Below are 17,194 nucleotides of genomic sequence, written 5' to 3' on the forward strand. Positions count from 1 at the left end.
GCTGCCTGGCGGGGGGCAGACAGACACGCGTGGGGCGGGCGGGTGGACACCGGCCGCGGGGGGGGGGTGTGTGCGCGTCCCGCAAGTCTTCAGTCACGGTCCGCGACATCAGGTCGCCGCCACGGAGCCCGGCCGGGCACTCCCGCCCCAACCGCTGATGCCTCGGGCAGGGCAGCCGCCGGCGATGCTGTGCTACATGCCCGGCGTGGCTTTCGTCCCCGCTTTGCTCGTCAGCTGGTCCTCGGCCGCCTTCATCATCTCCTATGCGATCGCCGTGCTGGCGGGGCACGTCGAGCCCCTCGTCCCCTACATCAGGTGAGGCGGGAAGCGGCGGGAAGCGGCTGAGGTGCCGGCGGGGCGCGGGCGGGGGGTGACGCCCGGGCTGTGAGGCGGCGGCTTAGCCCGGGGGTTCTGAGGGGCTCCCTCGCCGCCGGCTCCGCGGCTCCTTCCCCCCGCGGCTGGGGCCGGGTGTGGGGTTCACCGGAGGAGGAGAGGCGACGGTGAGAGGGCCCCCCCCCGCCGTGAGGGGAGGCAGAGCGGGGACCCGCTGGGCGCTCCTGTCACCCACCACACCTCTAGCACCCAGGCCTCTCTGAGAAGCCGCAGGACCCAAACGCTGGCGGACGTGGTAGAAAGGATCCGAAACAGTTTTCTGCTGGAGCCGAAGTGTGCCGCAGGCCCGATGCTAGCAAAACTTAGGGAGTAAGGAGTGGAAATGCAGTTTTGTTTGTGTAACTCCAGAACTGGGCCAAAGTGCACCAGATGGTGACAGGACTCGAAGCCCTACAATAGCTTTTGTAGGACACACACCTCTACAAACATGTATTTTTAAAATTTCAGCATAGGAACAATGAGTGCAAAAGGCTCCCCGAGAGATGACTGGCATCACTTTTCTATAACCTTAGTCATTTAAGTGTAATTCTGTATAAATCATTGTTTATACATTGCTTATGTGAACATTTAAATCTGAGCTGTGAAATTACTAGTATTTAGCTCTTAATAGATTAAAGGTAATCCAGAAATCCAAGAGTGGTCTCTGATACATAAAAGATCTAAAAAAGATTTTCAAATACATCTTTCAAGATACATCTAGACCTAATTTCTTGAAGGTCTTCATGGACGTGCATAATTTCCGAAGACTGCTAACCCAATTTGTACATACACATAAATTTGATTGAAAATTAAGGTCTGTCATCATAAGCAAGTGAGATGGTGCAAATGACACTGCAAGCCACAAGAATGTTGAGCTTCATTCAAATTGAGCCAAAGAAAGTTGGGCTTCATGCTTATGTTAGCAAAACTTTTTAAGATTATCTGCCCAAATCTGGACTCGGCTCTTGTAAAGCCTTGTTCTTGTATAGGCACAAATGCCCTACTGCCTTAACAATTGTGGTTATACTCATGCTCTTCCTTGATTACATACACAGTTTTACTGACACAAAAGCGCTTGTAACCAGTGCAATTTATCCATTATTAACTAAGAAAAATAAACCATTTGATATAACTGGGTCCACACTCAGTACATGGTTTGTGCTCAGAAGGATTTTGAGGTCCTTTAGGAAGAAATTTGACAAATGTTGTTTCTTATGTTGAAGCCATGTCCTTAAATAAAATAGATGAGAGAACAGGATGGTTTTTTTTCTGTATTATTGTGTTTGCAGTCAAATTTTTGACAGCCCAGATATCACAATCGTAAGTGTCATTCTTTTTAAAAAGACCAAACGTACAAGTCACAGCTGTATAACTCTGATGAATGTATCGCAGCTGCCATAGTTATCTCAATCTAACTGAACATCTCACTGAAAAAATCATTCTTATCCTTTAACTAAAGAATCACAAGAAATGTCCACATACCCTAAAAAACCCCAAGACATATGAGGCTGTGTCAGGGATTAAAAAAACCAAAATGAACCTGCTTACATTTCAGGCCCTCTACATTTGCTAGTAAAGTTTTTTAAAAGACAGATGTCTTTTTTAGTTTACATCCTTTTAACACAACATTTGGACTAAGGATGTACATTGACTGTTGGTGAACAGTCTGTAATAATTCTAATGGTATATGGTCTAAGCATATCGTCTTTGTAGAAGGTGCACTTGGGAGTAATATGATGATTCCTTCTAAGTACTCAGGCCAATAGTCATACCATAGTTCCTATTCTTATTTTGCAGGTCATTGCTTTAGCCTAAGAAGCTGAATCATGGGATTAAGAATGTGATCAAGTGAAACTTGGAGTGATAAAAAAGAAAGAGGAAGAATGTTGCAACTTTTCAGTTGTGCAATATCTTAAAATAAGCAATAAAAATTAAATAGAGCTTGTATCAGGAAATTTCAGTTACATGAAGGAGAAAAATATTGACAAATTTTAGTTTAACATTTTTGTAAGTCTTATTTATATTCCTCAAGTACCCTGTGTATGCCTTGAGGTAACTTGTAAATTATTTTATTTGTTTACCATGTAACAGCTGTCACAGTGAGAGAAAAACCACATCTAAATTTGTCATTGAAACTGTGCTAATGTCTCATCAAGTAAACCATATGAATACATTTCTGGGTAGATAAAAATGAATATGATTTTGTGTTTTCTAGCAGCTGAGGCCTAAAAGATGATAAGGTTGTGCCCAAATTAGTTCTTTTGCTCATACTACTCAAAATCCAAACTAATTTGGATGTGCTGGGGTGGCTGTTTGGTGGTTTGAATTCTCAGTGAAAGAGTAAAGAGAATTTTCCTTAAGGTATTTGCTGCTAGTTAGTACCTCTGGATCAATCAGAATTCCTGTAGGCTGAATATAATCTTCCTGCTTTAAAAATTTGGGACTTCAGTTTGGAGATAAATAGTTTATGATGGCTATGAAGAAAATTTGATGATGATGAGTCTTTTGCCCCTAAAATATTTATTCCCTGTCTCCACTACCTTCTCTTTCCACTCTTCTGAAGACTGTTAGACTGTTTGTAGAATTCTACTGCATGAGATGGTGACACAAATGCTGTCATTTTCATACAGGGTTCCTTGTCTTTTCCATGGTGGTTGTGCTCCCCTGTGCACCACTTCAAATAAGTGAGCACATGTCTTCTTTTCATATGTACCATTTGCTTTTTTCTTTTTCATGAAAAGAAAGTAACTGTCACAAATACTTTTTTTTCTTTTTCCAAAGCAGCAGACCAGAAGTAAAACAAAAATGTACTTAAGTCTTCATTTAGCTTCAAGGATTTTTAGTGCTAAATATGGCATTAAAAAGATTATGTCCTTAAAAGTCCATGCAGTACTTTGTAAATACATTGTAGATATGATATAGTACTCTTGGTGTGAAATTTCTTGAAAGCATACATCCAAGATTATTTAGTTTAAAAATCAACAATAGCAAAACTCACCTATAAAGCTTTAGCTTGAGAAAAGCTTTAATTAAAAAATGAATGAAGTTCAGTGCAATTTCAGGTTATTTGGATTGCTCTTATGATGTGAAGTGTTCCAAGAACTTCAAATGGCTTTCTTTGCATGTGCCGATTCCGTTCTCTTCTCACCTAAAGTCCTTCAAAAGCTTTGAAGTGATCACAGTCCTGTACTTAGCATAGAGCAGCTTCTCGTTTGCAAAAGTTCTTCAAGATTGTCATAAGTGGCCAACTTTTTAAATGGAGTCCTTTATTGTATTAATGAAAACACTCCAGAAACATGAGGAAAAGATGTGAAGTTCAAGGTTAAAACATGGGATAAATGAAGCATGGATTTAGATGATTTTCAGAAGTGTCAAACAAAAAAAACGAGAGTTACTGTACCATTTTCATCAATTCCACTATCAAAGAAAAACAGAGTACAAGATGGAACAAGTCTTCAGAAAGCATTACAAAAAGAAGATACAGATGAATAGGGATTCTTAATGCCTGAGAAGTTGTAAAAACTTGTCTAAAAGCCTGATCCAAGCTTTTGCTGTCTGAGAATTTGGAACCAGTCAAAAGAAATACAAGATTTTTCTCTATTTTTTGCATCAGCTTTTCATAGAAAAGGATTCTCCCTTCACCCTAAGCTTCCTCCTGTTCTTGATAAATCATCTTAGCAACTGATTGCACAAATTCTTCTGTAACAAGAAGGGGTGTGAGAGTAAATATTAATTTCTGAAAGATTAAGTCTTTTGATATGGTGATACTCTTCTAGCTTGAACTTAGCAAAACTGTCAAAAACTTTAAGAATGATTACTTATGTAGAGAGTGCTTTCCCTTTTGGGTGTTAATAGCACAGGCATTCGTGCTGAGCACCTGTCATTTTCGCTGCACTCAGTGGTAGGTTCAGAAGTTTAGCACTGAAAACTAATCCAGCCTCACTGTTGGAATGAAGAGTATTCATCTTCTTGAATCACATAAAAAAACGCTCTCGCTAGTACCTACTTGTCCCATCATACACCTAAGAGAAAGTTTTGTTCTCAGAATCTTTGCTGAGTTTCCACTGAACTTTGGCATTAGCTAAAATCCTTACATGTTTACATTTCTGACAGTAGAGTTCCTCGGGTGCCTCTGTTTACATACGCAATTGTGCCTCTTGGTACTGCTGAGTAGCTGAAAACTCAGCTCACACCCAAATTATGTAAAGATTTATGAACTACATGTTTTCCATTGGCTTGACCAACAGAGCCTGATCAAATAGATATCAACTGGTTGTGTGTTAGACAAAAAAAAATAGCATAAAGCGGTGACAACATCACAGTATCTTTCTTTTTACAGAGCACCCACCTTGTGTAAAAGAGTCATGCTTGAGGGAACTTGAACCCACATACCCCCAGGAGTATGTCCTTCCTGAGAGGAAAGGGCATTCTCCAGGGTGGGTGTTTGCACATATGTAGGGAAAAGAGGGAAAAGGATTCTATGATGAAGGTATTCCATTTTCTACATAACGTATATTTTGTATATATGATGTTTTTCATATATATATATATCTATGCATGTATGTATGCATATAAATTCTGTAGATATTCTCATGCTCCGCCTGTCTGTCCCAGTGAACTTCTAATTAGCCTCTATAAATGTGAATTGCTTCAGCAGAAGTGACTTAAACACCTTGGGCCTAGAGTACTCTTAAGCTATATCTACAATAGTAAATTAAACAGTGGCTAGGAATGTTCCTGGGCATTGGAATGCAGTTGCTCTCCTGGAGTAAAGTCCTTTCTAACAAATGAGGAAATTAAGCCCAATTGTCTCACATCTTAGGATACTGAATGCCGTTAGGTATGTTTTACTCTATCTCAGTGTTAATTTAGCAGATAAAAGAAATGTCATTTATGTAATCATTTATGCCATTCATAAGCAAAGTATCACCCTGTCAAATCTCTGCATATTACATACAGAAAAGGAAGAAATATATTTCAAATAGTATGCTCTAAAAATAGGATTTCTTTCTGAAAAGAATGATTTAGTACTACAAATGGAGCTTAAGTGTGCAGCAGATGACATTCCAATTTATAGGTTTAAATGTCTTACGCGCATAGCAGCAATTCACACAAGTTACATTTCTCTTGGGGTTTCATGTGTACATCTCATTTATGTTTCACAGATCTCAATTAACTTTTAATTTCTTTCTCTTCCTGCTTTAGCGACACCGGAACTAAACCTCCAGAGAGTGGTATCTTTGGTTTTATGATTAATATTTCAGCACTTTTAGGTATGTATAAGGTACTTGGTTTGAACACAGAGAAGAAATGAAAACTAGCAAAAGCTGTCTGCTTACATTGCAGTCCATACAATATTCTACAGAAAAAGTACTCCACAGTCAATGGTAGTATCAGGTAGATGGAAGTAATACCTAGAGGGCCAGGTCCTTAGGGTCAGGAAGTGCAGGCTTAGAGGCACTTCTGTCTCTTAAGAGCACCTCATAAGTGCAAAGTAGTCAATGCAGCTGGAAATAAAAAGTGGAAGAAAGATGGCATAATTACTTTGCAAAAACTGTATCCTTGATGTAGGGAGACATTAGGGTCTAGGATGCTGCAGCAGAGGGAAGAACAGTGTTGAAGCAACACTGGGTTTCCTCTGCAAGATACCTACTCCTCTACTAAATGTCTACTGGCCTCAAATCAGGAGGTTTGGCATTTTCTATTCACTTCTAGGGGATGGAGGATCAAGAGCTGTGTACCTTTGTATACATGTAGTCCATGATGGCCTTCATGCAAAGTAAAAAATCACAAATTTTACCTTTTTTTAAGAGCCTCATTCAGTCACACTATCTTATTGTGTTTCATGTAACCTCACAGTGCCTGGACAAAGTTAGCTGATTTATTTTTCCAGCTGTGGATAGATTGAAACTATGTTCTGTGTTATTGAACTGTGGAATCCAGTCTACAGCTTACTATATCCTGATGAACCACAAACTTCTAATTCAGTAGAGATGTTTGTCAGGAGTGAACTGCATATTGGGGTCACATAGGCTGGAATAAAATCTGTGTGTAGTGGTTTGGGGATGCTGTTGTACTAAAGAGCAGCCAGAATTGGCCCAAAAGCTTTGAAAATATTTTCTGGATACACAGCTAGTTATATTTTCTTCTGTTTACACTCTGCAAAAATGTATTAATTCTTCAGGGCATCCATTATAAGGAGATGTAGTTGTGTTAAAAGACTGCATATCAGAGCAGAATAAATTCTCCCACTTCCAGCTTACGGTTCATCTCCCTGTAACATCTATTCCTAATGTGGAATACCAGTGCCTTTGTGCCTAAAACACACAGGTGAATGGGATTTAAATTAGTGTTTTTCTTGAAGTGATGTGTGGTTATTTCTAGAAAGCATTAATGTGCGACGTTAAGACTAAGATCATGTTAAGACAGTTCTATCTGAAAGTAATACATCTGAAATTCACTGCCTTTCTTCATCTCAGCAAACTTAAAGGCAGTGTTATGTATTGTATTATGCTTATAATTTTACTCTGTATGCTAATGTGTTACAGGGCAAGGTGTTAAAATGTAAGCAACACATGATCATTGAACAAAATATGTATTTTTTGTTTTTCAGGTGTAATCACAATGTACATCAGGTATTTATTAATAGAGAAGCAAAATGAGTCATCGCACTTTGTTAGGTCTTCATGCAACATGTTTTCATTATGTATTGGATTGATGGGCTGTATTGGAATGGGCATAGTTGCAACTTTTCAGGTATGACTAAATTTCGTATCATAAATGAAACTGAAGTTGTTTTACAAGGTAAAAAACCAAATAGATAAGAATGGTTAACATTATCCCAGTGTGGATATTTGGCAAATGGAGTAAGAATGTCTTTCTTGCTCCTGCCTTTTTTCAGTAGCTTTAAAAACACAGATTTGCTTTCTCCCTATATACTAGATTTTTTGCTTGTAGAGTTACGTCAGTAAGGGGGTTTGTGTGGGCTTGTCTTGTAACATGTCTGTACTAGGAAACAACTTAATATAGATGCTTTTGCTGTAAAATTTTTACTATAAAAAAGCTTGCTATTTGTAGTTTAGTTTGCTTACAGTCAGGTAGGGCAGAATAAGTCAGACTAGCAAAACCACCTGTATTTTTACCTGAATGATGGCACACACACTAGCAACATTTCCTACAGAATAAACTAGACTTATCTGACAGGGTAGAACATTGAGCACAATATTAGCCCATTATTTTGAGTCTGTAGGAGATGGCATAACAACACGTTAAGTCTTTTGATAGAGACATGTAGAATTACCACTTACTTTGCCAGAAAGGATAAGACATCTCATTATGAATAGAAGTCCAGCCCTCAGTGAAAGAAAATTCAGTAGAGAGGAAAATATTGAGTCAGATTATTCTTTTCACCTTTTCTAGTGAGGAAGCATGTAATAGGGTAGATTCTGACACAAAGAAGGATTAAGACAATTGCACTGAAAAATTCAGCTGAGAGTCAAGTCAAGTTTAATTGGCAGGTAGTGAGATATTGCCTTTAAATCTGTTGAAACAGCTGATTTCTTTTAAAGGATGGTCTACCTTGGGGAACATTTTGGTAAATACTGTTGTGCTCATGGAGTGACCTGACAACATACAGAGAAATTGAAAATAAAGATTGTCACGGCTTCAGCAGCCAGTACAATTTTGCATGTAATTGGCATGGTATTTTCAGACAAAAAACTCTGCCTTAGGCTGATATCTTGCTCCTCCGGGCAGTGCATGTGGATTGCAAACACTACAGGTGCTGTGGTCTATTCTAAGCATGCTATTCTACTTCTAAATATCTGTACTCTTATTGATTAGATTTATATGTGGCACAAAAAAAGTTAGATGATGAGGAGCAGTGTTGCTTGACTGAAATAGGAAACAAACTCAGCTTCAATAAGGAAAAGTCAAATCAGGAGTGCAAAATAATTTAGGAGAGTCAGGGAAGCAAAATAATTTAGGAAGTCAGGGATCCTAAAGTTTCCAAAGGGGCCCCTTGACAGTTATAACATTGGTTCTTACCTAATCTCTGTTGTGTCTTATTGCCTGTTCATAAACTCCTTCCTCACCTAATTTCTTTTTCCTCTGCTTTGACCTTACCTTCCATGTTCAGTGCTGTTTGTAGGAAGGGTTCAGAACACAGTAAGGATCTAATCTAGCTAAGAATCTGATCTAGCAGATTTTTGAGCATGCTTAATTGCCCAGGAAGATGGAAATAGTGGTTTGCAAGTCTTCAGTCTTTTAACTAATGTACAACTAGTGAACAGTACACTCTTATCCCCATTTACCAGTAGAATAACTGAGATACGAAGAGGCTGTGATATTTGCTCAAGGTCAGGTGATTGTTTCAGGTCAGGAGACCAAAGCAAAGCTGGAATTAGAAGTTATTTCTTTAGCAGTCTAGTCCTTCTAATCAGTCGGTCATGCAGAAAATTCACATTCATGTGCACTACCTGTTTGTTTCTTAACATTTATTTTTCCCCAGCAGGTGAGCTAACACCGTACTTGAGTACTGTAGTAGAGCTGATTGCCACTATTGGGCATCAGTTCATTTTCTCTTTCCCCAGAGTAAAATACCTGGTTTGTTAAAAAAGCTTTGGTATGAAATTATACTGGAAATATTTAAGGTTTGCTTTTATTTACTCGAATCTAGCACCACTTGTGGTGAGTCTTTTAACTAGCATAATTAGTTATAAGGAAATTTTTTTCACCCTTTTTGCTTCAAGGTAACATATGGTAAGTAGCATGGGGTTTTAATGGTACTGGTCTCTGCACACTTAAGTGAGGAACAGGGTGGGAGAAAACACTAGGCGTGTGTCCTCTAAAAGCAAAAGAGTTTCTGAGAAAATAAGTAATGGTCATGAATAAGGTGTTTGTTCTTTGTTTTAAATAACACAATGCTTGAAATACAGAAATGAAAGACAGTGAAGGACTAGCTTTAAGAAGATAATTGGATATGGAAGGAAAAATCCTGTAGCCCTTAATGAATAAGGCAAAGTGAAACCCTAAGTGTTAGCAGGTATATTTTTGCCTGTTAAATGTTACACATGATTAAAGAGCGATCTTCCTGGCTTTGACTAGGAAGCTTAGGAGGCTTACCTTAGCAAATGTAGCAACATTTCCCAGGTTCTGTAGGGGTTGAGTGTGACGGGCTTTTTAGGGAAGCTGTGGCAGTTCCATAGGAGCAATCATGAGAGCCATGTTAGAAAAGCTGTGTATATTGTGTATGGGGCTAAACGCAAAAGTCAACAGTTAGGCTTGCTTAATGCTTTCCATACCAAATTCTGTCATTCCTATATGGAAGGCAAAAAGTGGGACAGAGGAGAAGAAAATGCAAGTATAGGTGAGATGGCACTTAAATACCTGTGTGAGGAACATGCTTTAAAATCTGACAAAACTTAATGTGTCACAGAGATAGAAGGGAATAAGTAGAAAGAAAAGCATGGAGAAAAAGAATTTAAAAGAGCATGTGAACATAATCACCACTACAAGACAAAGAAAACAGTGGCCTCCAGGCAGGAAGGATGTTAAAATATGTAATGAAAGGATATAGATTTGTTTTCATGAATCACTAAAATAGAACTGTATAGGTCAGATCACAGCACATGTTTTGCTATGCTCTGGTGACAGAAAGGAGCTTTAAAGCTAACTTATGTGTCTGATATTGGAGTCCAAGGTGGTGTAACTTTGTATTTGTAATTTTTTGAAACATTTAGAATACAATAATTTCTCTGGAATCTTCATCTGTTTTGTTACTGGATATTCTACTTGTTTGTGTTTTAAAGGAAAGAATCTTCCATAGGTAGGGTATTAAAAAAATATAGGCCATATGTAGTGATACTGGAATTTTAAACACACTTTCACCTGTTGCGGAACTTGAATAAAACTGGCTGATGATGTGGGGAAGAGTAAGAGGGCTGAATAATTCAAGAGACTGACAGTGTAAGGCCTTCATATCAAGAGTTTATTTTAGGCAACATTTTTTTTTTTTTAATATATAACTAATTTTCTGCTGACTTATTTCCTGGAGCATTATGGCTGGCCACTGGAGGGTGGGGGATGGAGCTATAGCAGTCGCTATTTAGAACAGCTCCAGTGAAACTTTACTGTTAGAGTATGGTCACACAAATGCAGGTTAGACTTTCAGTGCAAAAGGATGAAAATATTTGGCAGGGTAAAGGGAAAAAAGAGGTATAAGAACCTTTTAAGAAAAACATGAGCCAGTTTCTGTTTGTGGAAACGTTAATTGGTAATAGACCAACTGTTGAACAGCACTAAAATTGATCTATGTTTTTATGTGAATATGGGAAAGGACTTTGACCTGGTGGCTTTGGACATGGTTAGCTTACCTTTCTGAGCTACTCTTTATTTTCTTTCATCTTCCCTGTGTAGACTGTTGGGAGAAGGGACTGTTTCCCACTGCTTGTACATGCCCCGCATAATGCGGCTACCATCTTCTCAGGGCTCATTGATTCTTACCACTCTTCAAATTGTAGCAGCTAACCATTGTGCTGATTCTCTTTCCAGGAGCTGTCTGTGCCCAGTGTCCATGACATAGGAGCTTTGGTAGCATTTGGCTCGGGTGTTGTATACATTACACTTCAGTCCATAATCTCTTACAAGTCCTGTCCACAATGGAACACATACTTTGTGTGTCACATAAGGATGGCCATATCTGTAATATCATGCATTGCTTTCATTCCTAGTATCCTTTATGGTGTGTCCCACGGTTTTCCCTTTCTGCCTTCATGTTTTTCCTTTTAAGTTAAACCGATATTATTGCTGATAAAGGATGAAAATGAGGTTACAATCTTTGCTTAGGGCTCTCTAATATTTCTGCTATAATAATGCATATAGCATGTTGAGACACTATTAATAGCATAAAGATGAATTTCAGGGTCTTCTAAAAAGCTGTATCTCTTCTTTCAGTGGTATATTTAAATCTAATGCCCCAGAGTTCTTCATAAGATCATATGATAATAAAGCTAGACCAATTTTCCAACCTCCTTCATTTGAAGGAGGGTATAGAGAATGGTCTGCAGAAGGGGGGCACCACTTCTAAAATGAACCTAACATACGGACATATAAAATACAGTTGGCATACACAAGGCTTCCTTCAAGCCTAAGCCATTGCTTTTGATCATGTCGGTTGGCGCTTGGCTTCATTATATGCCTTCCCTAGAGACACACTTAACACACTCACTGGCTTTTCCCACAGCCTGCTGAAGTTAGAGTCAACCCATTGATTTTATTGGTCTTTAGGTGATGTGCCAGTGTTGAAAAGTGGTCGCAGCAGATCATCACATCAGCCAGCCAGCTACAGCCTGCTTTTGGTTTCAGCAGCTGTGAAAGGGCTTTTAAAGAGGGCCCCAGTCCTGAAAGAAGGTTGTACAGATGTATCAAGGCACCTGTTGTGGACCGGTGGAAACCAGCATGGTTCCCCTTCCAACATTGCAGGCCTCTGCTCCCACAGTTCTCAATCATGAATGTGATCTAAGTTTTGGAGTGTCTCCCCTTACCCTCTGTACTTCAGAAGAACCCGCAGAAACCTTTATTTATGCAGAAATTGTTTTGATTGCTGCTATCAGTTACCCTTCAATAATATGTTTCATTTACTTGTCTTCTTAATACTTTGATTTGATATTGTGGTTGTTCAGGACCTCCTGTGTTACACAAGGGGGAGATGGGGTCTTTTTTTGTAAGCAGACATTTTCACTATTACTCACTAAATTTTATAGTTTCCTTTACACTGTGTTTTTCCCAGTGATTGTGTTTGCTTCAAAAATATCCATGACAAAGATTGATTGGACTCCAGGTGAAAAGGTAAAATCTCATTAGGTAGCCAGTTTACCCTGTATCATATCATCTGGGGTATGCTGTTATGTTTATCTAAAAGTGTATAGCACTACAAACATTTCAGAGACTTTAAACAGTACATTATCATGAACAGAACTGTGAAATCTCATTGATTTGTGCAGTGCTGGTTTCCAGTTATTTCTTCATTAGAAAACCATCTGTGGCTAGGGTAAGAAAACTTGTCATGGATGGGTCAATCTTCAGAGAGTTAGACTTTCATCTTAACCAAGCATTTGAAACTTACACATAGAACAAATTGTTAAAAAAATAAAAAAAAGATATTCTGGAAGTGAGTTATTCTACTTCCTTTTATAGTCACATTGCTTGAAAATGAACTTCACACGTAAAACGGAAGTGAACCAATTTGATTCTGAAGTTTTGAGTTTTTTTACAACATTGGTTTTCTCAGCTTTTTCACCATTCTTTATTAGTCTTTACTATTGTGATAAACATTGTCTGTCTGAGCTGAATCATACTAAAGTCAATATCAAGTATTTGAATTTATTTCAGTGTTCTCAGAATGATAACTATGAAAGGTAAGTTTTCTGTTTGGACAAACTTTGCCACACGGAGGTGTTAAAAAAGCAGGTTAAATAATGCAGAGAGTGTATCCTGCTTGAAGAGCTCAATAAAAGCAAACTTGGCAAATGTACTTCAGCCAAACAGTGGCAAGGCAGCTGTGAGATAAATCTTCACAAGTTAGATAATCTTAGTAATATCTACCTCTTGAGGGTTTTTTTTTAGCTTGAGATGCAAGGATGAGAAAATGGTTTTACTGAAACAGATGGCATATTTGTTGATGGCATGTTAAGAAACGCCTTACGTTCTGTTTGTGTCATATTACATAGGTTTTCTGTGATGGTCTACTCAAAAACAAAGGTCCTCTCAGGTACTGTCATACAAGGATAGCCCTCCATTTTAAAACATGGTGAGAATTTACAGTAAGGGATAGTACTACTGAACTCAGTGGCTCTAAGTAAAGTTTTGAATATGGGCACTTTGGTATCCTTCACATGAGAACTACATTTTTTTCAGGTGCAAATTATATTCAAGCTGTGTTTTGATCTTGAGCTAATTGTAGTTTTCTTCTACTATTTTTTGTGTTAGTGCACAAGACATGTTGCTTAATGGAACATATGCAACCTTGATAAATATACTTACCATTCTGTAAAAACTAAATCTGAATTGATTTTTAGTCAATAGGGTATTGGGATGATGAGTCATAAGTCTTAGAATATTTGTTGAATTTACAGAAGGAAATGTCTATTATTATAGCATTCCACAGTTATTTTGTTTAGCTGTTTTATCTGAAAATTCATTTTATGTCTCATTTCATCAGGATTATACTTACCATGTTTTGAGTGCGATCTGTGAATGGACCGTGGCCTTTGGTTTTATCTTCTTCTTTTTAACGTTCATTAGAGATTTTCAGGTTGGTATCTACATATTTTAGCAGTGAGTAAGAAGTGCTATGAATTGTATAACAACCAATGCAATAGAAAATTACCATTCTTTATCTCAGCTAGATAAACCAAAGCTAAACAGAAACAAATTTTATCAGTCACAGAACTGATTTCTGTCTACCTAATGAATATTTTTCCCCTGCCTTTTAAAATATAAAAATCAGTTTTATAAATCAGTTTAATAGGTGTCTGGTCTTGAAAATTATTCAGTAAATTAATATCTTCTACTTATTTACCAATCGTTTTGTAGAAAGAGGCACTCTAAAAGTGACATAATACCAAAATAAATGATGCAACTAAACCTGCATTTCTTTCTACCTGAGGGATTTTATATAATAATCCAATGCATTTCAACCATAGATGTTTCCTTTCTTTTTAAAAGTTACAATTTTGATATATGTTCTCTCACAATGTGAAGAATATCAAATACTTTTTGAAAAGGATTGACATGAAAACCTTCTGGTTTGGGTAGCTGGATCTGGTGATGCTTCAAGCCTGACTTTAAGGAAGAGAATATATTAGATTAGTTAAAAAGAGAACACTTTTATATGAAGTGTGAAAGGCATGCCTTGAACTTACTTTCCCAAGCTTTGCCTCACCAACTCTTGTTTACACAGCATGCTCTAGCTGCAGTGTTTCATGGGGTTTTTGTTCAGTACAGGGCTGTAAAATGTTGAAAATACCAATGTGTGAGGCTTAACTTTGGCAAAAGAACTTGTAAAAAAAAAAACAAAACACATTGCTCATGGCAAGTGCCTTGTGGAGATTTGAGGGCAAAACCTCCTGGGTATTACTGTAGGTGTTAGAAGGATCATGGCCTCCTTACCCTTCTCAGACCTCTGTATGTTTATTTTCACCGTAAAGTAGTGGGATATTTGTAAGACTGGAGTAGAGAGCTTAAGGTAAAAAAGACTGAGAACTGTTGTTTTGTACCATATTTACAAAGATGAACTCAGTTGTAATCACTGTAGATGTCATACCCCATATATAAGTCTTTCATATGTACCATTGCCTCACACAAGTCCTAGAAAGTCAAAAAACAGATCCAAGCACTTGCATAACTGTAGAACTAACAATCAAGATCACATATGTGAGCCAACTGATGCTGTGATAAATTGCTGGAAATGATATCCAGAATTCGTGGAAGTGGGAAGGGAGGAAGAATAGTGAGAACCCTCTAAGTCTTCTGGCATAAAACCAAATTTGACATCAGATCATGTAATTAATTTACTTGCATTTTCACTTACATGCTTGCTCAGCTTGCAAGTGGTTAATACTTATATATAATCTGTACATAACTTTCATAACATATACAGAAATCAATTTTCAGCTAAGGATTCAGAGTTAACATATATTTTGCTGACTGATAGCAAACATTTCTATCCCTGTTTACTTTTGATTGATAGTACTGAATAGACCATGGCTGTAGGGCTTCCCTTATTAAAAAAAAAAAGCTGGGTTCTGCAGAGCAAAATGCTTTTTTTAAAAAAGTAGTTGTTCAAAGTTACATAATGCATTATCTCAAAGGCATATAATTGCCTTCTAAAACTGACAAAAATATTGAAGTACCATTCAGAAGTGCATGCGTCATTAAATTTACCATTTGGGGGGGAAGGTACTTATTGCCTGTCGATCACTGTCTGATATCTGCATATATGATGGTATCTGTTTTATCAAAAGTGAAACTCTTGCCTTGGAGATACATATTTGCAGACAATGCTGTAGTCCTCAGAGTAGCTAAATTATTTGATAAGTCTGCTTCAGATCACAGGTCCCAAAGTGTTCAACACTGAAAATTTAACTATATATAAAAATATTGTGAACATAATAAATAAGAGAAAGTGATGGAATTTTAAACTAAATAGAAATGCAGACATTTTAAATTACAGGCTATAAAATAGCATGAAATCCAATCTTAGTGTTTGACAACAACAGAAAGATTTTTTAGATTCTCTCCTCTTTTTGTCGTAACCAGTGCTCACAGAAAGCCAAAATATTAATTCAGAAAAAACAACCACCAAACTCTAAGAAAAATAAGCTTTTTTTTTTTTTTTAATTTCTCACAGTATGTATTTCACTTAAATACATTTTTTTGGTTTATCTCCTTGTACTTTATATCACAGAACTGTAAAATTAATTTATCCTAAGCTGATCTTCTTTTATTTTTCTTTTAGAGAGTTTCTGTAAGGATATCAACAGAAATACATGAAGAGTCCTGATAGTGGAAAAAATTATATTTTTTATATATATATGAATATTCTAGGTTTTGTTTTACTTACAGAAAATGTTGCAGGGGGACAGGGATTTATAAAGTTGTATAAAGAACCCATGCCATTAACTCTGCAACATCTATAACAACATCCACTAAAATATTTTAAAATTCACAGGAATGTTCTTGCTACCTTTTTGCAGTATTTTGTAATTTTCATACTGTTCGATATATTAAAAATACTGTAATAGAAGCAATCTGTAGAAGCACTTGAAAGTCATTCAAAGAGTTTTGATTTCCTCAACTCCTCCCTTTTGGACATATCCATACTTTTTCATTTGTTATAGTCTGACTAGTAACACTAGTGTTAAACCTGAGACAGTACATTTTGCAAATAGTTAGGAAAGTCTAAAGACAATGTAAAACACAAAGGCTGAATTCCGACTCTTAAATTGCAAGGACTGTGGAGGAAAGTGTGAGTGGAAGCGGGCATTTTTGTTTCGAGACTTGAAATTTGCAGTTAGTAGATGGCAACACTATGCTACATGTTTCTGATAGTGGATGCTGTATACAAATACAAATCCTAGGAGAAGTTTAAACTGTATTGCTTGAAAAATGTTTTCTAATCATCACTGCAATGTATGTTGTAAAAGTCTACCCCTTTGCCCCCTTTATGCACTGCTAGTCATAGGAAGCTTAAAACTGAAGTGGGAACAGAAAGTAAATTTACATTTATGCACAATCTACTAAAGAGAAATCTTACCGCCGTTTGGTTAATAGAAAGCAGAAGGTTTCCAGCCTGTGTTTTAACCTACAATGATGGAATGGAGAGCCATCAAAAAGTCATTGGGAGTGAATGGAAACCAAGAAGGGGCACCACTAGTTGTCTGGTGTTCAGTTGTGTGTGTATGAGTATTATATACATATAAAACTGAAGAAAAAAGAAATCCTGGAGAGCTTCTGTAGTGAAGACATAGCATATTTGCTGCTATAAACTTACTTCTTTAATGAAAGACTTGGAAAGGAACTAATTGAGAAGTCAGATGTTACAAGTATCTGGAGGCAAAAGGGTCTTTTGTGGACTGATTCACTACCTCCATTTAGTGCATTAACCACTTGGCTGTCAATCAAGTTCTCTGAAGATTACATTTGCCATGGTCTGTCACAGTTTATGCAGAAATATTGATGATTTTCAGTTGCTGATTTTCCATGAGATAAAACAAATGTCTGTTTTGGGGAGTGATGTTTTAAGACTAGTCATCTGTTGATA

At 37.4% G+C, this 17,194-nt stretch overlaps 1 protein-coding gene across 1 annotated transcript; it reads left to right on the top strand.

The window, feature by feature from the left end:
* The first annotated feature begins 156 nt into the window (after positions 1-156).
* DRAM1 (DNA-damage regulated autophagy modulator 1) lies at positions 157-15,993 on the top strand. The gene is made up of 7 exons (XM_010566297.1): positions 157-315; positions 5,578-5,645; positions 6,986-7,128; positions 10,924-11,101; positions 12,161-12,219; positions 13,592-13,684; positions 15,890-15,993. Exons 1-7 carry the CDS (start codon positions 158-160, stop codon positions 15,932-15,934), a joined length of 744 nt encoding a protein of 247 aa, XP_010564599.1. The 5' UTR covers position 157; the 3' UTR covers positions 15,935-15,993.
* The last annotated feature ends 1,201 nt before the right edge of the window (positions 15,994-17,194 follow it).

This window comes from Haliaeetus leucocephalus, unplaced genomic scaffold (genome assembly GCF_000737465.1).
Source record: "Haliaeetus leucocephalus isolate CR32 unplaced genomic scaffold, Haliaeetus_leucocephalus-4.0 Scaffold206, whole genome shotgun sequence".
NCBI classification, from domain to species: domain Eukaryota; kingdom Metazoa; phylum Chordata; class Aves; order Accipitriformes; family Accipitridae; genus Haliaeetus; species Haliaeetus leucocephalus.